Genomic DNA, 21,374 nt, shown 5'->3' with positions numbered 1-21,374 from the left:
CCTTTCAAGTTACCTGGATAAGCTAAATCTCTTGGTCTGACCAAAACCAGCATTCTGGACTACAGAACGCTTCCCTTCTGACAGTGTCAAACATCTATAAAAAATACAATGAGCATTTTTTGACAAACCACATAAATCTTCAGCATATTCCCAGTATTTGTTCTTCATTACTGAAGGCTTCCTAAGAAACCTGTTGAGGACAAGAGAGGAAGGAAGCAGAAGGATCACCAGTAAGATTTTCTCCTGTTTGCTCAGGTAAATAGGGGCAGTTTCTAGTCAGTACTACTTTTAACTCCTAATTCACCCTTTTCCAAAGCACATTCTTGGGCAAACCCCAGTGTCAAAACATATGGATGAGAAATACCTTTCAGCCAAAACCAGAAAGAAGTGTTGCATGAAACCAGCAAAATGAAAGCACAAACCTCTAATTATTTTAATATTGGATAGTGACAGTGTTGTTCTGCATTGGGAGTACAAACAAGCCTTGGCCACAGGTCATAGCTCATTGCTATTTTAGTAAATATTTGGATTGGTACAGTGCTGTCCCTGGGCAAACCACTCAGGTAATTAAATAAAACAAGCTTTGTTATAAATCAGAGGAACATACACACACACAAGCAAGCAATGGATAATGCTTTGTCAGATGGGCAGAGCTCACTGGGTGTTGTCTCAGGACCATACTCCTCACCCCAGAAGATGCTTCTGCAGAGGGTTGGCTGTGTCACCCAGGGGTGCCCTGGGGTCACAGAGTAACTGATAATGATGGGGTTTATTTGCAAAGCACCGTCTCTTGATAGTGGTGCAAGAGTCCCTAGGGGCAATGATATGCATGCTGCCATTGCAGGGGGGAAAGTGTGCTTAACAAGGTGTCATCTCAGGGAGCAGAGAGAGCCTAAGTATGTAGGAAAGGGGATTATGCACAAAAGGAGAGACAAGAGAAAAGAAAGAAGGGGGGAAAATGAAAAATAGGTAAAACAGAAGATAAGGAAAGATCCATCCATGTGATTGTCGTTGCTGCGAAGTGCATGTCCAGCATATGCTGTGTGTTGGGACCACCAGTGCATGATGGTGCAGTGCAGTGAATATACTCCCAAAGAGTCCAGAGAGCCCTTTCAAAATTTGTCCAGTATAACTTCCATTCCACCTCTTCAGACTCATAGGTATCCTTAATAAAAAAACCTTAACTTGCACTCAGCCATTAAAAGCAGTTGTTTTCTGGCTGTCTCTGATCTGATTCAAGTCATGAGCATTTTTGTACTGAGCTGTTTCTCAGCTTCCCCAATACTCTTGCTGTGCAGTCAGCTCTTTGTGGCCTGGGTCACGTGGGTCTTGGATACTCCAAATAAAGGAAAACCTGAATAACGCTGGTAGCGCCATTTCCATCTTTCTGTTTCTACCTTAACAGAGCATCTGCATGCTGCTAGATACAGACAGGCAGCTTCAGCTGGGCACCTGCTGCAGGAGAAGCAGGGGCAGCTGTCACTTCAGGCCGGGTTACCTGCAATGCCCAAGCACACGGACCTTCTCAGAGCTAGCTCATCTTGGAAAAAGCTTCTTAACAGCAGTTAAATTTCCTATCAGCAGCCTGATCTCAGGAAAATCAACCTCCCTTTCCCTCAGTTGAAGGGAACATTAACAGGAAAGTGTCACAGGAAACAGCAGTAATAAATAATTTGTGTTAAAATGGAATAAATTGGAGTGAGTGGAGTGTCACAGTGTACTCAGAATAAAGCTGTGACTTCAGAGCAACCACTTAAGTTTTGTACAAGAATAGATGGGAACAGAGCTGCCTTGCTCCTTTTTCCACATCATACCAACAGCAAAAAGGCCATTTTTCCTTATTGCGCAGCAGCCACGCTCCAAATGGGGCAGATCAATTAACAGAGTAAGTGGGCAGTCAGATATGCCCTTCAAAAACCTGCACGAGGCCATGATTCTTCAGTTTCTCACATTGCACCACTCAGAGAAATTGTGGGCTGGAACTGTTTTCATTCCTATCATAATGAACAGGATTTTTCACATATTTACAGTTCCTCTCTCACTTCCCATGCTACTACGTGTAACTGGAAAATTAATAAAGGACTCATGGCTAAAAGGGTAGAAATAAAAGGAGGAGCAGAGCTGGTGTACATACATGTTGTAAGTCAATATAATCAGGAGGCATTGATCAGTGGAACACAAAATGTTTTCATTGCCTTAAAAGTCAATATTGCAGGGGGCAAAATAGATGTACACAATTGTATACACTCAGCCACTAAACACTTCACAGACAAAGCTCAGTGTTTCTAAGTGTTTTAGAGCTTGCTTGCTTTCATTTCTTTTGGGTGAGTCTGTTGCTTTAGAAAAACAGCTAGGAGTCAGGATGCCTGGTGTTAATACAGATTTTTTTTTTTATGTTCTTCTTTCTGGCATTCTTCCTGTGCCTCACAACGAGCAGTACTTTGCACAGAACTCATCAAAGACTGTATGTAGATCCTACTCAGTAATGAGCACATCTAAAGATATTCTTGAACCAGTAAGAGACTAGAGTTCAAAATAGCTTACTAGTATTTTTTTTTTCTGTAGCGACTAGAAGCACTAGTCTTTGGTTAAGCCCCTGAGCACATAAGTGTTATATAAATGTTGATGAAAACACTGAACTTGCCCCAAACAGTTTAAAATCTACATTGTTGATAGACAAACTTTGGAGAGTGCAGAGAAGAAAATGAAAAAGGTCAGTAAAAGAATGTGTAGTGCTGGGGAGACAGTATAGGTGAGAAACTACAGAGGTGACAGTTTGCACATCATCCTGGAGGAGTATGAGCCAGGCAAAAGCAGAATAAAAATGAAGGATGCTAAGTCCAGCTTAAGGTGTTGGGTATGTGAAGACAGGAAAGGTGGTGCCTGAGAGATACTATGGAATTAAAGTCTATAAAAACTCCAAGCAACCAGGATATGAGATATGGGGGCAGGGTTCATCTTAAGTATCATTAAGAAGTTCCTTCATTTGCTTCTTAACTCTCTACATAAGCTGACAGGTTCCTCCAGTTGTTCCAGCTGTCAGTGGAAATTGCTGATGGTCTTCAAGTTGTCCAAAGTTAATTTTTTAACTGCTTTAAATGTCACTAGACCTGGTTCCTTTGTCTTGTCTGAAGATTGTATGACATGGGCTTTGTTCCTTTCCCTTCGGGTTGAAGAACTGCCACAAAAGACATTGTTAAAGGCTGTTGCTGCTGATGTCAGTTGAAGTTTGGAGCTTTGGATTCAGGGAGTTAGTTCAGTTTTCCTCCTTGTCAACACCTGCATTTTAATGGAGGTTCTTTGCCAGACATCCCTCTGAGATCACTCAAAATTTTCACTGGCTGTGAGTCAGCGATAATTTGATATTATCATTTATATTAAATATGCAACTAGGGACTGAATTCCTGGTGCTTTTGCAGTCACTCTGCCATGCCAGTAGTCCTCACGGATGCAATTCATCTGACAACAGATTCTGACATCTAGATCTGAACAAAGTAGGAGATTTTTTTACCATTATTGATTAACTGCAACCCTATAGTAATTCCTTAAATAGATCTTGTGATTCTTTTCCTTAGAAGTGTCTGTTTCTTTCATGAGAAATAAGCACAGCCTAGGTTGACATCTATGCCCAAAGTCACATTAGATTCTACCCTTCACAACCAATTTTTCCTAGCAAGTTTAGAGGATGAAGGTAAAAGGTGAGGATGAAGATGCTTGTCAGAGAGGGGATGTTTTCAGTTGAAGGGAGGGATCTGGGTATATTCCCAGCACAACTCAGGCCAAATCTGACCTACCAAGTAACATATATATTTCTACGTTTTAAAGTTTGGACATATTTTAACAGTTATTATTATTATCACATTTTCTACAAAAGAAACTCCCTTTATCCTCAGTAAGAGTCTTCTCCCAGTTCAATTTTAATGTCTTAATGCTCTTCATTGTGTTTTACATTTCTTGGCCCATCCCTAGTGTCTCTTCTACCTTTATTTTCTCCACTGCCAAAGCAAACTTTCAGTTTCCCTTGCATATTCCCTCTCTCTCCTCCTTGGAACAGTGTAGTCTTTTGTTTCCTTGCTCCCTCCCTTGGTCACATCTCTCTTTTCTTCCCAGTCTGTCTGTCCTTCTTTCTCCTTTTTCTCCTGTCTTACTGTGAGTCTTCTTCCCTTTCCATCCCCATTCTCCTCACCTAACTCTCCCATGAGCATGCTTTGGAGCATAGCCAGTACTGAATTTTAACAGCCACAGCCTGGTGTGCAGAAGATGACGCCACACCAATGGCCAGACTTTGCTGTGCCACCACCTCGTGCTCCAACCTCATTTTCTGCCAGGTACTCATTCCCCTGCCATCTCCTGCCTTTCCTCTTCTGCCAAACTCCACACGGCTGAAATGGCTACAGCTTCAAAAAGGTCTCTGCTGCACCGATCCACGTGTCCCGGGGGCTGAGGCATTGACCATTGGAACACTGCCTTAAAATAATCAATAACCCCGGGTGACACGCCAACCTCGCACTGGCCAACCAGGGATAACTTGGGGTATTTCCTCATTCTCAGAGAGAAACAACTATTTGTTTAATAGAGGCTGTCACCCAAAAACATCGCTGTGCCTCGCTCAAACGGCCACGATCCAGAAGAGAGGAGCTGGAAAGGCTGAAGCCAGCTGTGGGGAATTCTGGAGGCCATCTTAGCCCTGTTTAGAAGGTAAGCAAAAGTATTTACATGCTTACTGTAGCATTAAAAAGCAAAACTTTCTAAAAACCTCACTAAATAATAGAAGCTTGCTCTAGCCACCTTGCTTAATGAAGCTGTAGAATGCGCTTTTGTTTGGTGAATCAATAAAGTGTTTTAAGTGCTTCTGGCAAACTGGAGTGTTTTCCTTAGCTGTAATAATGCACGCAGATCCTCTGACGTGCACAGGTGGCAAAGCGGCACTGATTTTGATGGTAGAGGTTCTCACTAGGTCTGGTGATTGTTGTTTTAGGTAAGTTCTCCCTGCAGTTTGAAGTGGTATTGAGATAGGTCAGAGAGAATAGGCTGGAACCCCCAGCTCTTTCAGCCAAAGTAGCGTCATGTTGCTTTGTGCCATACAAGAACTGGGCCCTCCAGCAATGTACGAAAGATGCAGAAGAGAATTTATAACTCAACTACAAGGCTTAGCTTTTGTAGAAGGAGGCTAGGCTGTGCCTGTGCTTGTTTGCTTCTCTCTAGGGAGGGGAAGTAGGTGAGGTTGGGCAAACAAATGGAAAAGCTAAACCTGGAATGAGATGGGAAAGCAGGCAGACAAGAGTCAGTGTAAAAAATAACCTAGACATTGGTTGTTTGAAAGGCGGGTGAAATATCCAGTATTTTTTCCATTTTCCTCCATTTCCATTTACAACTTCATCTTTCACTTGCACATTGGTGGTCTGTTTAGATTTTTATCTGTTTGAGCTAGTGCTTTTTCCAGAGGCTTCCAAAATGCTTTGCCAAATTTTGAGCACCGTGTAAACAACAGATAATGGCCATAAACACAGAAGTATCTCTGTTAAAAATGGTCCCATCTGGAATAGTTTAATGCCAGTTAGCTTATTTTAAAGATCGGTTATAAAGTTCAACATGAATGCAAAGTGCTCAGAAGAAAAGGCATATAAGCACAGTGCTCTTGTTGAACTCATAGCAGCAGAGAATGATGCAAAATTTTTGCTATAGAAATACAAACTCAGAAGAAGTCTCTGGCAGCCACAGCTGCTTCACAGCAATATAATAGCACTCCATAAAGACTTTCTGTTTTCCCTGTCAGCTGAAGAGGTCTGAGGACATCTCACCCGATATCTTACCTTATCTCTTCACTGTCTCCATTCTGTCACTAGTCTGTTTTAGCCTCTCTCTGGCTTTCTCAAATGGTTTCAAGCTACCTTTCACCAGGGCCTTTTTCTTCCTTGGGAACCCAACCTTGATTGATTTCTGTGTTCCTAGCCTGCTTAATACCTCATCCACACCAATCTTTGTCATAAAACCTTCTGGATTAGCACATGAGTATATTGAGGGAATTTTTACTGCTGACTGCCTCATTTATTACAAAAACTACTTGCACATAACAAGCAAAGGCATCTGCATGTGCATGAAATGGTGTGTGTCCACATCCTTTTCCTTCTCTTGAATTTGGTAACTTACTCACAGGACAGTAAAGCCCTTTTTGTCATAAACTGACAGTTCTCTCTGAGGACAGAAATCCACAGCTTGGTATTTTGTATTTTCATGCACATTTTATATTTTTATGCATTTGAAAGCCTTGAGCTGGAATGAAGCTATGATAAAACATCATGAAGGAGTTGTGATCAGTTTGTGCCATAAAGTTGAAAGTAATATTCAAGTTCAATAACCTCTGACCCACTAATCTGAAATTTCCAAACTGACATGGAGATATATCTGTGGATGCACTTTTGTACTGACCAGGTTCTCTCTGGCAGTAGATCACAGCACAGATGCAGTGTGGGCTGAAGTTATAGTCTTTGGTGAAGAGGGGTCTAATAACAGCCTACGAAAAACTGGGGGGTGAGAGAGGTGATGGAGTAGTGTGAGAGGATATAATGAGGAGCAACAGCCCTGTTTACAGCTTTGGAGATTCAGACTGGATATGAGAAAAGACTTTTTCATCAAGAGATTAGGTCAACCCTGCAACAGGTAACCCAGAGAGGCAGTGGTGGCTCCATCCTTGAGGGTTTTTAAAGCTCAGCTACACAAAGCCGTGGCTGACACAGTGACCTAGTGTTGGTGGTAATCCTGCTTTCAGCAAGAGGTTGAACTGGACACCTGTAGAGATCTTTCTCAACAAGTGCTTCATTTATGTTGATTCTTTGATTTTAAAAAAAGAACCTGAATGCTATGAACTACTGAGCTACTGTATGCCATGACAGATCACTAAAAATGAGATGGGATGGCTTTTTGACCTGCCCTTAGCAAATAGACACAGAATTAGACAAGATTGCAGATTTTCAGATATTTTAGGGTGGGTGCCAAACAGGCCTGTAATCCACGGTCTTGTCTACTCTTACGTGCAGAATAAGCATGTCTCACTAAACAGTAATAAATATTTCTCCAATTTTTGCTGAGAATGTATTTTTAACTGAAATAGAGGAAATGCAGCTGGTAGGCACCCTGGGGAGGCTTCCCTCCTTGTCCCAGTGCTAAGGCAGGGTTGAACATTCACATGGTATCTATTCACTTGGTAGCTGTTTCCTGCTCCTCTAGATCTTCAGTGCAAGAGCATTTAAATCAGCTTCCCAAGACAGTGGTCCCAGAAAACCCAGGCCATCCACCCCCTCTTCCACTCAAGGCCTTAGCCCTGACTGTCAGCCAGGGTATCTGTTTGTGGGGTCATGGTTTTGTTACTGATATTCTCAATGGACAGACAATTATCCATTAACAACTAAAATGAAACTCTCTGGTAATTTCCTACCAACACAGGTTTAGTCCTACAATTTTAAATAAATTCAATTAAACATCCCAGCTTTGAATAATTCAATTTTAAATAAATTCTCTGAAGGGAACAAGGTCTGTAGAACAGGATTATCTGTGTAAGTCTTACCTGGAACATTTCTTTCTACAAAATTGATTCTTCTTTCATTAAAGAATAAAACTGCTGAAATCTGGTGCTCCCAGCACTGCAGTAACCCAAACCTCCCTATATCTTTCCTGAGCAGAGAGCTGCCATGTGCACGGGGAAGTGTTCAAAGTGCATTGGAATCACCCTCTTCCCACTGGCAGTATGTGCCATTATCTCCAACATTCTCCTGTACTTCCCCAACGGACAAGTACTGCAGCTCAGCGAGATAACTGATTTGGTCTGGTTTTTCCACGGCATTCTGGGAGCTGGGATACTGGTAAGAGATGAATGTTTCTTGTGAGTTTTGTTCTGTTCTGTTTTAAATTTGGGGCCAAGAAAACCTCAGTTTAAAAAAAAAGGTCGTAAAAATGTGTTTTGCATAAACCTGTGAAGAGTTTAAATGAGTAGTAACTGAGAAAATGCATTTAAGGCAAAAAAAGTGCCTAGCCAAAGGAATACAAAACGTTCCTGAAATAAGTATCAGGACTCCAATTTAGGAAGAAGCACTAAGCCTGACTACTCACCGTGGAGAAGAGTTACGCAACTCTTCATCCTCCAAGAGTGAAAGCAAAGCTGAAGTCGTAAACTCAGCTGGAGGTGGTGAGTTTTCACTATTGTCTGCACCCCCAGGTTAGTCCTTCAGCTGATTTTATGTACACACAATTCACAAAAACATTAAGGGAAAAATTGAAACATGTTTCAGCAGGTGTTAATTTGAGATCCAGCAAACACTTTACAAATGTGGAGTTGCAAATGGCTTAGTAAGATAAATGCCTCCTGTTCTAACACTCCCACCCACCTTCTTTGGGGTTGGATCTGGTTTGAATGTGCTCTTCTATAACTAGTTCTCCATTCCAGGCCTCAGGAAAGATCACTTTTATGTGTATATCCATGGCTAGAAGGGAACATGTTGGGGAATACTTATCTTTCCAGTTCATCAGAAAGCCTGCTCTCTTTGCGCTCTTTCAATTATCTACCCAAGTGCAGTTAAAAAGCTGAGCAAGAAACATGCATATGACCAGTACTGGGCGGATGGCAAACTGGCACAGAGGTGGCCAAAAACAAAAAGAATGTTTAAGAACAATTAACTTAGAAAAAAATAAATCTCATTAGCATTCAGACTACGATGCAGCTGCTGCTTAAGTCTGTGGAAAGCCTGCAGTGGATCTGGTTCATATTCATTTTTCCCAAAGCAGAGACATGGTATAAGATCATTCAATAAATTGTTCTCCACCAGCAGCTTGTCTGCTTCTTCTTGTGGCTACCATTGGGCCTATTACTCATGCTAAGCATGACTTTGTAGAAGGAAGAAGTGGAACTACATGAGAGACATTGTGGAAAATTCATATCACTGCAAGCCCAGGAGTCATTGGCGTTCAATGAAAGGAAAGGCAGATGTTAGACATGAGAGTGTCATCGGCTCATTGAAAACGTGCCTTCTTTTAAGGCCTCCACACAGACTTGCCTGTGGCCAGCACCACATACATCAAAAATGAGAACAGCTAGTCAGAGGAGAGGAAAATTTGCATTGACCTTCAAAACATGGCATTAGGAGTAATTATTGATCCACAAACAATGCTGTTGAGTGTACACATTTTCCAGAAAAGAGCATGAGAAATGCCCACAGGTAAGGAGAAAGAAAGCATTATCATCAGCTCCATCTTCCAGGTGCTGGAAGCATGGGAAAATGAAGATTGGCTTCTCAGTGTCCTAAGGAGTTAAAACAAGGGACGGGATGTCCCACAAGTGAAGTCTGGTCCGTATCCTGACACTACAGTGAGGAAATTTGAAGCTGCAATACGTTCCCCCATGCGCTTAGCTTCCTCCCAAAGGAAACTGAGGCAAGTCATGCCAACAGGTTGCCTGATCTTGGAGAATCTCCCCACAACTTGGATGCAGCCTCCAGAGTCAAGACTGTGGGAGAAACTTCAGAACAGCCTGGCTTAGCTCTGTGAGCCAGGAAGCCTCCCTCCATCTTCATCTGTAGACTGATACATAGATCATCAACACACTCTTTGGCTCAGCAGCCAGCTCCACCCTTTTCTCCACCTCTGATGGATCTTTAATGGAAATTATATGACATGAAAACCTCTCAATTTCCTTATTTCAAATATTTAGGATGTAAAGAGAGTAAAACTGGCTCTATGTGTCATGGTAACATCTTTTCTCATGGAAAGCCTGTGTGCAACACAAAGAAATGCCTGACTGAGCCATGGCTTACACACAGCTCTTGTTTTACTGACAACAGCCAAACTCGGCAAATTCTCATTCCCATGTCAAAAGGCAGGTGTTTATAATCAGGCACTGCATAAAAAGAAAGCTGCCAAGCAAACCCTTCATCCTGAGCCAGGCTAATAGATGACACAAAAGTGTTTGCTGCTCAGATGGGAAACCTCGAAAGAAAAATGACAGGCCTGGAGGAAAAGGAGTGATGGTTTGATGGGCAGAGGTATTTACTCTTCTTCCAAGGGCCAGACAATAGAACTCGGGGGCTGAGGCTGCCTTGGGGACCATTTGTGATTATTTTAGAGCGGACTTCTTTGCAGGAAGAGGAGAACCTTTTTAACCTCAATGCTCTACTCCTGCAGGCTTCCAAATGTGGTCCAGCCACCACTGTAGGTGCTGTAGGTTGCCTCCGGGGTGTGCATAAAAGGCAATAGAGAATAAATCCTTTGAAAAATATTTAGAAGCCTACAAATCTAAGCAAATTTCATAACACTGTCCCACACTGTTCAACAGAGATATTCACACTACACACATAAATTCTGTGGGCTTTGTTCAGCATGGACATTCTACTCTTCCTGCCCTACATGAGAAAAAAATCTTGGCAGCATCTAGTCAGGCCATTTTTACAGGTTTTACCTTTTATGTTTGTTTGTTTGTTTGATTGATTGATTGATTGACTGCTTGATTTGGATTCTCCTTCTTTCATTAACTTTATGGTAACCATTTCCTACTTGCTTAAATACTCCTTTACTTGTGCTGCTCTTTGAGATGTTTTAACCAGCAGTGGTGTGTAGAGACAAGGCAGTGGGAGTCTGCACAGCCAGACCTAGAAAAGCTTTCTTGCCCTCTGGCTACCAAACTAAAGCAAATTTTCCTACCTCCAGAGTGTCTGTAAGGCAGCACTATATCCCAAGTTGGTTACTGACTGCATTGTATTGGTCCAGCTCCACCTGATAATTACCATGGAGAAAGCTGATGTGAACTGGAAGTTCCCTATTGACTGAAGTCCATCTTGTAGGTTTTCCAGAAATTTAGCACAAAACAAAACAAACCCACCAAAGTCAGATCTGTTTCAGAAAGCTCAAGGCTGATTTCCTAATTATAATTCAGAGCAGAATGCTCAGGAGGTTTAAACTGACGTAATTCTTAGTCTAGCTACGTATCTTTTTTGGGTAGAAATTCAATTTTCTCAAAACTGACACATTTTTTCCAAACAAAAAACCCAACAATACTGTGCTGAGCCTTTTTATACCCTGACAAAAGCACTATAGCTTCAGCAATCAGAATTAATGAACCAGCAATTTGCCAGACAGCTCTAGCTGTAATCCCACACTTATTTCTGAGTAACTCTTCAGCAGCACCAACATCCAAGCAGGTGTAACTCCCAGAGAGAAGTGAGAAGGTGACTTACATTTGAGGAATATGATGCCCAAGCTCTTAGAATTTAAAAACCACTCCAGCAGAAGTGCTGCATACCAATTCAGCCTGTGCTTTTCTTCCAGGTTATTTTGCCAGCATTCATGATGCTGGGAGCAGGTGGAGCAGGATGTTGCGCTAACAGATGTGGGGTAAGTGGACATTCATGTGTTGAAATGGCACTGGAGAGTTTGTGCAATAGCTCTTTAAATGGCTGCTCAGCAGGTGGAAATGTGCAGTGACAAACCATCATGCCACTGTCAGCAGCCATGGGAAACCTGGAAGAGGAGCTTGATCTACAGCGTCCCTGAGCTGGGGCTGAGAGCTCAGGTAGCCAAAAAGAACGTTAGATGTTGCAGCTGCAACAAGGAGGGAAATCAGCCAGGGCTGGTGCAGGAGCCCAGCTTCCCCTGCTCAAGGCAGTCCTAAAGGCTGAGACAGCTGCCTGTTCCTCCTGCTTCCACAAAGTCCCGTTTCCTCTATACCCTTCCATCGCAATCTGTTTTTCCACAGGTTCATCCCTGCTTTTCTCTGTAGGGATACACAGGTCCCCTATCTGCAGATCCATGTCAAAAGTGTGAGTTGCTGCATCTGGCACTGAGGATCCAGCACTGCTTCCTGCAGTTCTGACTAGTAGCTCATGTGTGCCCAAATGTTATGCATGTGAAATGTGAAAATGCAATTTAGGCTCTCTGACATCTAAAGAAAGCCCAGAGAGTTTTTTTTCCTTGATAATTAAGAACATTGTAAAGCAACATGTTATAAAGGCATCCATTCATCCTCAAGCCCTGGGCACAGACTTCTGTGTGGCTATCTTTATTGGCAAGAATAAACTGACTTCGAAATGTTTTTGAGTCTGCATCCTTCCCAGAATCAGCCTGGAATGAGAGATTCCATGCAATAAAGCATGTCTCTTCTGAACTCTTCAATTAATATTTAGTCTGATCCATGAGAAGATCTTTGCTTCTTTAAAACATTTAACTTAAATTAATTAATTATTCAAAATACCAAAATAGCATTCTTTATTAGGATGTTAGCAAGCACATCCCAAGGGACATGCCATTACACTGATTTTATCAAATGTCACATGCACAGACAGGGTGCTAACAACGGCCAAGCAGGCCAGTTGCAGAGCTGGGGTGAGATCCTAGGCACCCTGCAAACAGTGCCTGAGCCAGCTGCTTTGCTTGATTTTGAGTGGTGTAGAAAGCAGTGATGAAAAACAGCCACTGTAGTGGTTCCTACACTCACTGAATCTGGTAAGTCACGAGGGGAATCCAGCTAAACTGGGCTGAGTTCACACAACATCTCAGGTGTCTCTCCTCCATCGTCATCCCAGCCCTAAATATTACAGAGCCAAGAGTCAAACTTCCCCAGTCTGGCTGGGTTCACACCGCAGCCCAACAACACAGCTGGTAACACAGTGTCATCCAGCAGCCCACATCCACAGACCCACCATGATCCTACATTCTCCCCCTTCTCTTTCACTGTCTGAGCCATTCCTAGCAGCACTACATCAGTGCCAGATACCCTATCTGCACCTTTCCCTCACTGATTGGTTACCTACAAGCTGTTCCTCCTCTTCTTTATTTGCTGTTATGTAGGAATAAAAGAGATGTTAAGAAAGTAATTTGATTACGCACTGTGTAGAATCAGGATAATCACAAAATCATTAAGGTTGGAAAAAGACTCCAAGTTTATCAAGTCCAACCTTCAAATGAATACCACCATGCCCACTTAACCATATCACAAAGTGGCTGATGGCCAAGTGATGAAGCTATCCAAACCATATTGGAAAATAGGCTCAGTGAGGACAGTCTATGCATGAAAGTGCTGTCTTTTTGAACACACACCTCTCTGGAGTCATACACCTCTGTGAGGTGGAAAGGGTGAAGCTCTATCCCCTATGTTTTCAATAGACTCAAAGTAGGGATGAAATAGGGAGATGATCAGAGTGAATGGCTGTGAACAACACTAAAAGCAAGTTTACCCTGCACAGCTCCTGGAGAAGAGTGATTTCCAAACATTCAAAAAAAGGTGAGTGTTGCAGGGAGAACTGGAGGTTGATGGTCTGCTTCTTCAAGAGAAGAAACTTCAGGCAAAATTTGCTTTGTGGGGAGTGGAAGAAAATGCACAGACATCTACAGCAGGGGTGCTCAGATGTCCTGACTACAAGGGCTGTATATGCAAGGCAGGGTATGGTGTGCGGCCCTGGAGAGCAGAGGATTCCTAGGATTGGTTCAAACACAATATTAGCAACCTCCCAAAGTGCCAGAGCTCCTTAGGAGGTAGGTGTGGACGGACCTGATAAGGGGTCCCCAACTACTTCCACCTACTGGCAGAGAAATAGTCCTCATGGAAGTACTCAGAAGCCTCTCTAATCCAAAGGCTAGTTTGGGCACCTCTCTGCTTTGGAGATCTTAGGTATAAAATGATAACTTAGAATGAATACTCAGAATTGCAGAATTGTTTGTCATAGTAAAAAGTAAAAAAAAGAAGTTACAGCATTATAACTAATACAGAATTATTGTTCAATTGAAACACAACATTTTCCTCAGGGCAGGAACTCTGTTCTATTTTATGTTGCACAATTCCTGGTTTAATAGTTTCAGACTTCATCAAAGCTTTTACATACTTCCAAAGTATCTTCAACAGTAATAAAAATTACTATGTTTCTCATACTTTTTATTCACTTTCGTGAGTTTTCCAGTTCACAGTGATTATGTACTATATTAAGTTTTTTCATTAATCAATGAATTTGGAAAGCAATAGATTTAGAAAGCTTCAGTGTCTTGCAGCTTAACACGTACACATCTGAAATCATCCACCACACTGATGTGATGAGGAAAAAGGCCCACCCAAAATACAGCTTCCCTCATTGCATCAGCAAACATATACTCCAGTATTTCTAACTCTTCCTGAAGAGTTACTAGTAGAACAAGAAGAGCCATAGCAGCTTTCCAGACAAACAAATCTAAGCAAAGATATCCAGATAACCAGACAGAATAACAATTCCATTTAAAAAACAAAACAAAAGAAAAGAAAACAAAACAAAACAAAAAAAAACCCCACAAGAATAAAAAAACACACTTCCAGACAAAGAAACAGAGAAGAAAGAAATGTGTATGGAACAAGAACGGGGGTAATAAAGAGCAGCACAAGCTGGGACAGGAGGAACTTGGTAACTTCACCAAAGCAGCTGATGCAAACACTCCAAGAATGAATTCTAAGAGTCTTCATCAAGTCACCAGGGACAATTCAATTGTGTGAAGGATAAAGAAGGGAAAATCAGCAAAAATCATTAGCAAAACCTTTTCAGGAGTACAGAACAGGTCAACATCATGGGAAACAAATTTCAACACACTCAAGCATCCCAGCTTGGGCCTCCTGTTGCTATTAAGGACACAAATGAGGAAATTAAATATTTCAATGAGAAGTACAACTGGGGAAAATGTTGAAAGTTTGAGATGATGAAATGGTTAATAAAATTCTTGGATTTTCACAGATGAGGCAAGCCTCCAGAAAAGTCTCCAGATCAGTAGATAAAATGGGGAAATGCCCCTGCATGTCTAGAAAATGCTGAGGAGAGTCAGTCTAACAGCTGCAGCAACTTCAGACTCCTCTTTCAGTGACAAGCCAAGTCTCTGTCTAGATGATTTTGTACATAGTAAGGGAAATAGTTGGGATGAGGCTAGTCATATAGTCAACAGATTCCAAATGAGACAATCATGTGACAGAGCAGTCATCACAGATAGCACTGACAAGTACTGTTAGTACTATCTGCTATCATAAAACATAGTAATACCAAAAGACCATTTGACTTTTTCTTCATAATTATCTTTGGGATGCCCTGTACTGCTATGCTGTACTAAAACAAACTGTTAACATAATTAAGATCCTTCAACCAAGAAGCAGAATGCACAATTGAAGTAAATGAGAAAACAAGTGGGGAAAAGTGATTCAGAATAGGTAGGAGTTTCAAAGAGTATCAGTCACTCACCTTCACCACAAGGCATGGTTGGCGATATTATTGTGAGAGACAGTGCATCAGCTACAACCCAGACACTGTTTTGGTCCGGGACAATAGACTAAATGACCTACATTTTGCTGACAGTGGAGCTCTGCTAGGAGGCAATTCAGCCAACAAGCAGATGAAGACTAAAGAAAGAGTATCCAGCTTTGCAAGAAAAGACTGACTTACTAATCAGTTATGATTAAATAAATCCCATGAGAAATCCCAGCAACATTTAACTCAAGGTTTTGCTTTAGAGGCAAAACAGCACAAAAAATTAGCCAATTCACACACCAGCATCATGAAAGGTTGTACAGAAAGCAGTCAGCTGGCAAGCTGGAAACTGCATTCACCAGCTTGAACGTGTTCAGACAGAGAATAGCCTTTTCAAGGCTTTGTCAAAAAACTTCAACATGGATGGTGGATATTTTCATTTGACTCTGTAGTGCAGTGCTATGTGGAACAACTGGGACTAAGAGAAGGTTTCTACCTGCCTTGTGGGCTGGTGGATTCCACCTGGTATTTGCTGGCAACAGGGAATTACAAGACTTGAGATATTTGGCTTCAAACCTGAGTCATGGATGAGAGTATTTTGAATATGCTTCCTTTGGTCATGCCACTGCCCTAACTTTAAGGCCTGCTGCCTTCTCTCTGCTCCAGGTCTTCCCCTGGCTCTATCAGTCTGCTCCAGAGTTTCTCACCCTACTTGGCAGAGCTGTAAACAACCACAAACTGTGATTCTTAACAAGACTATTGGGAAGCCTATCCCAGATGCACCACCAGTAGCACCTCCTGGGATTTTTGTTTCTAGACAAACAGCCATCAGATATATCCCATTCATTACTAGAAAACTACCCCAGAATGGAGTACAGGTAACATTTCTGTGGGAGTGGCTGATGCAAAACATGAGTACATTACATAAAATTTGATGTCACTGCTGGTTTGTTGCCACATGCAGCACAATTAGATTTCTCAACATAAGAAGTGGTAATCAAGTGTCATAGTGTTGCAAAATGAAAGAAAGCAGCAATAAGAAAGGCTTATTTGCATTCCATTAATTAGCAAAAGCAATTAATGTATCTTCTGTTGCTTTCATACCTGGTTCAGTAGTTTTTTGCTTTTTTCTGTTGGTGCAAGGGACAAGAAAGTTGAAGAGTTGGAAATGCCAAGGAACATGATACAGAACAGGTCAATCCAGAACTGGCCTCATGATGGTTTTTGAAAGAAAACTCACCATATTTTTCATAATTGATAGCTTAAGCATAAAACTCTGAATAAGTTCTTGAATATCTAGGACAGCTAGAACAGTCAGAAAAAGTCAAATATTTTTTATTCCCACAAATTTAGTAGCAGTAGTAGTTTCAGCATAAAGTAAGAGACAAGAAAGAGAATTCTTTCTCATTCATGGTGAGCTCTCCATGCTACTCAAACTTCTGTGTACACAATGTTGAAGGTATTTTCCCTTTCAGATGCTGCTGTCAGTGATCCTGTCTGTGCTGGGATTCGCAGGAGGGGCATATTGTGTGGTCATCTCTTCATTGGGGCTGATTGGGGGTCCTCTGTGTGACACAGGCAATGGAGAATACCTCTACCCTTTCAGGAATGACACTCTGAAGTGAGTATGGCTTACAGGCTCCTCCAATTTTGCTTTCCCTAATACCTCCCCTATCTTCTTAAAGTGAACTTGAATTTTTTTCAAAATGAGCTGATGGTTCACCCTGAGTACACCTAAACTCACACTTCTCTGAGTAGCATGTTTCAGCTGGCCATCTCTTTGACCAAGGAAGCACATACAAACAGCCATGAGCTGTGACTCCCACTGGCATCAAAAGGAAATATTTGCTTACTGTGCCACAATAATCTGTTAAATGATCAAGAATTCAGCCTGCTCTACCTACTTCTGAAAAGCAAAGCAAAAATCTTCTTCAGCCTGCTCTACCTACTTCTGAAAAGCAAAGCAAAAATCTTCTCTGAATCTTTAAAGTCAACCTTGACAACCACGCAGTTCAAACCAGAGCTAGAGATAATGAATGGACTGGGCTGAGATACCACAGCAGGAATGGAGAATGTGGAGACACACTTTAAAACCACTATGGATCTTTCTCTTAAGTTACAAACTTTATTTTGCCATACAACAAAGAGGAGATTCTTGTGCCTGCAACAAAATACAGATGTGGCTCTCTTCCCTAATTATCAATTGCATCTCTGCAAAGGGAATTCTGGGGAGAATCACCAGCTTTGACCCATTATAGCACCATCTGAGACTCACTTTGTGCAATCAAGTTCAGAAAATAAAATGCCAGAAAACACAGAAAGCATTCTCAAGTTTTTACTTTCTAATACTTTGCCAATTATTTTCCTCTATCACAGAGACAATTATTTGTTTAACCAGACAACATGGAGTATTTGCAAGCAACCTGAAAACATCATCCTTTGGAATATTGTCCTTTCCTCTATTCTCCTGGCCATTGGTGTGATTGAAGCTATTCTTTGTTTCATTCAAGTCATCAATGGACTCACTGGCTTCATTTGTGGCACATGTATGAGGAGAAGAAAGGTCGGTATGCAGTAAAAGCGTCCTTTATGTTCTTTCCAGTTTTATTTTTCAGCTCTGGTAATGGTACATGAGCTGAGAGATCTGCACAGTGCCTGGACAAGCTCCTCTGGGCAGTACAGATGCATTTGCACACTCTCTTTCTGTCTGTCACATTACAGTCAGGGATTACCTGTCCCTCAAATTTTTCTAAACAGCAGACCAGTATGACATATTGACATACTCACTGCATGGTTCTGTTCCTATTTAAGAAGCATTTTTGATAAAGTGTAATGACCCTCCCCAGCAAATGTAAGTGATAGGCAAAAAGTAGAGATGTTTTAAATTGGTCAAATGTAGTAATATTGTTATTTTACAGAATGGAAGAACACATCTTCCAAATTTTGTTTATCACTATTGCTTCCTATTTTCATTGTACAAGATATTTGCAGTAAGTCAGATATCCCCTGGAATATTAATTAATCATCTTTCATTCATTGCCTTTCAGACAAATATTTCTGGAATGTGAATGACCTACAAGGAATGCCAAGACAAACCCCGAACTGCTGATTCACATCCAATAAGGATAGTGCACTGTACTGTTTTATTTATGGGGGGACAACAAAAAAAGTTCAGGTGTTTCGCAGGGCAAAATGATTATTTTAAAAAGAAGTCAGGGTGGAAAAGAGCTAGATCATTTCAGTCTGAGACTCCACATTTTCATCTCTCTGAACATACCTGCTAAACCTCAGGTACTGGCAAAAACATTAATCTATCTGGCCCTTACTGCTGTACTTGTGTATAAAGCACAACAGTCCTCAGATAAAAGATCACCACTTGCCCTCTCATGTATGTGGGAAATGGAGCTGTTGTTAATGTATACATTTATCAGCTGCATGAAGCAGGTGCTCTCTGGCTGATGTAAATAATGTCCCGTCCTCCTCAAATCCCACATGAGCTCACCTGTCTGTTCCTACTAATTTTCAAATGGGGCACTCGTAGATTTGAATGAGGATGAGCAGAGAATATATTGAGCAGTGTTCGAGACACTGCAGAGGCAACTGAAGAACACGTTTTTCAACCTCTTCTGTCTGCCTGGAGCCAGATTCCCTTGCCAAAGCCCAGTGCACTTCTAAATCGGTTCTTCAGGAGAATTTGAGAGTTGTGGCAGCCTTAGAGGAGCATTTGGGTCAACACAGACAGTAGGGTTTGCAGCAAGAGTTTAGAAGTGTCTGGTTTAACAAAAGGTCAAACACCTCAGCACCAATTTCGCCTTCATGAAACTGCCTGAGAATTTCACAAACTTCCACACAGGTCTGTAGGGCTGTTCTAAAACAGAGCACATGGATCAAGGAATTAACTTGTCAGAGAAAAACAGAGATATATGTAGTAATTATGTGCAGCTTAGTAATAAATAGAAGATACAATCTGAAGGCAGCAAATTGCATCAGCTTTAGTTTTTTAGCAACAGTAATACCAACCAGGAACTGCATAATTCCCCATCATTACTCAAGAGCAAGCTCTTGATCTTGAACTAATGTCCATGACTGGGAAATTTCAGAAAACTCATTTCAGTGACTTCCTCAAAGGTTAATTCTTGGACATGAACTGTCTTTCCTCTGTCAGCCAAACCATGAAATAATCTTTACCCATCCTGAATGCACGTAGGCAGCTATGAAAACCTGAATATATTTAAAGCACTTGGAGCCTATTTTTCCTGATTTATGTTTTCTCAAAGTTGTTCATATTTCTGCACTGTAGCATGGGAGCAAGCTCTTTAAACACACCTATTGCATACATACATGGCTGCTTGTGCTATCCTCTAATGCAGCACACAAAATGCTTCACATTCTCCTTTATATAAAATGGAGAAGAAAATGTCAGTTCCCCAGATGAGGAGTATTTGGACCTTGGAGCATAGTTTCACCCCTAGAAGCAGGAAATTTAACCTATAAAACTTAAATGCAATTTCTGTAAAGAAGAAAGCATAAGATTTGTTGAAGTTTGCAATCCATCACTAGGTACATCCAAACCTGCCAGGTGGCTTAAAAAGCTCATGTTCATTGCCAGCAGTGAAGCATGGACAGTGCAACCACATACAGCAGACAGCAAACCAGGAAGAGTTAAAGAGGCAGAGGGAAATAAGGATATTCACATGTAGTGAGGTGGAGAGAGATTCCTTCATCAGAACATGGGCTCTATGAACTCTTTACAGACCCTAAATACCCTGCCTGTCCTCATCCCTTAATTCTGACTCCTTGACTCCCACCTCTGAGATAAAGCCAACTCTGGCTGTGCTAGAACCAGGAGAGGAATAGATAACCACTGGCACACCTCCAGCACAGAAAAATAAGTGTACTGTGCTGCTGCCATCTGCTTATTCCAGGCTGTCCTGTCCTGGGGATGCCTGTGTGCCCCTGGGAACACCCTCTGTCCTGCCAACTGTGTGACCACTGGCCTCACTGATATATGTAAATATTAAATATTGCTATTCTGAACTTATTTTCTGGTTTAATTTGTGTAGTCTGAAGGACTTGTGAGTTCGATCTACCTCCAACAGGAAGGTAAATAGAGAAACAGAGAGTTAAATCATCTAACTTGAATCAGCACGAAGAAGTCTCTTCTACGGTATGCATCAAGATACATGGGCCATGGGGAGAGGCAACCTTCCCCCAGCCCACACTGAAGGAGATGCCTAAGGCAAGTGGGCAAGCCTTTATGAGCAAGGTTCAGTTGTCCATCATGGACAGGAACATCTGGTGCCATTTGAAATGCAGCAAAGAACTCACCCACAGATGTCCAGAGATCCATCCAAGAGTCTTATCTGGAGCTAACAACACAAAGGTGTGGATGACCAAAGCAAACAGCTGTCCCTTGCACGCAAGGATGCTAAAAATTCATTTAGTGAAAATTCATAAGGGTGACTAAAATTAGATGAAATTATTTCAGCTCATGCTTTTTTGGATCCCCCAAATCACCTTTTACATGAGTCAAAGCCTGTCCTCTCAGAAGTGTCACCACAACCTTCTCCAGGAGCTGACCAGGACATTGCTACAGGACCAGTTCCTTATGCTGAGCACTGCAGGGAGACCTGTGAACCCAAGCTCTTCTGGTGGGCAACACTTCAAAAGAAGATGACTGCATAATACTAAATATAATAAAACTCTGATTTGAATAGAGATGTTATAAAGAATCACGAGCCAATTCAAAATCCAAATATTTATTTAGCAATTTAAAAAAATAAATTTCTAAACGCCACGATAAATCAGGACAACATCGATCGAATGCTGGGTGGATAATCCGGAAGCAGCAACGGTGCTTCTCCGGGGTACTGTCCACGAATTCAGAGTCTCAGGGTAGGAGCTTTATACAGTTTTTCTGCCCTGAGGCAAAAGCACGACTGCTGCAAAGAACGCAATTTCACCCAAAGCACGACCTCATGCAAAAAGCTCAACTCTGTGCAAAAAGCACGACTGCTGAAATGTCTTTCATCCCCCGAGGGGTGTTTTTGAAAGGGTTTCTTGAAGAATTGTAAAGAAGTCCAAAAAGGAGTCACTGAATTTTCTGTGGGGGCACTTGATGAAAGCATCTGCTAGTTTCCATCA

The 21,374-nt window shown here is 41.7% G+C and overlaps 1 protein-coding gene across 1 annotated transcript; it reads left to right on the top strand.

Annotated features, from left to right (window-relative positions):
• Positions 1-4,627: 4,627 nt before the first annotated feature.
• LOC136285899 (transmembrane 4 L6 family member 1-like) lies at positions 4,628-18,545 on the top strand. The gene is made up of 6 exons (XM_066177413.1): positions 4,628-4,698; positions 7,680-7,859; positions 11,311-11,376; positions 16,706-16,851; positions 17,607-17,793; positions 18,278-18,545. Exons 2-6 carry the CDS (start codon positions 7,689-7,691, stop codon positions 18,296-18,298), a joined length of 591 nt encoding a protein of 196 aa, XP_066033510.1. The 5' UTR covers positions 4,628-4,698; positions 7,680-7,688; the 3' UTR covers positions 18,299-18,545.
• The last annotated feature ends 2,829 nt before the right edge of the window (positions 18,546-21,374 follow it).

This window comes from Chamaea fasciata, unplaced genomic scaffold (genome assembly GCF_029207755.1).
Source record: "Chamaea fasciata isolate MVZ Bird 193981 ecotype frontalis unplaced genomic scaffold, bChaFas1.0.hap1 SCAF_2, whole genome shotgun sequence".
Taxonomy (NCBI): domain Eukaryota; kingdom Metazoa; phylum Chordata; class Aves; order Passeriformes; family Sylviidae; genus Chamaea; species Chamaea fasciata.
Note: the sequence above shows the minus strand (reverse complement) of the source record. Positions and strands in the feature narration are given on the sequence as shown.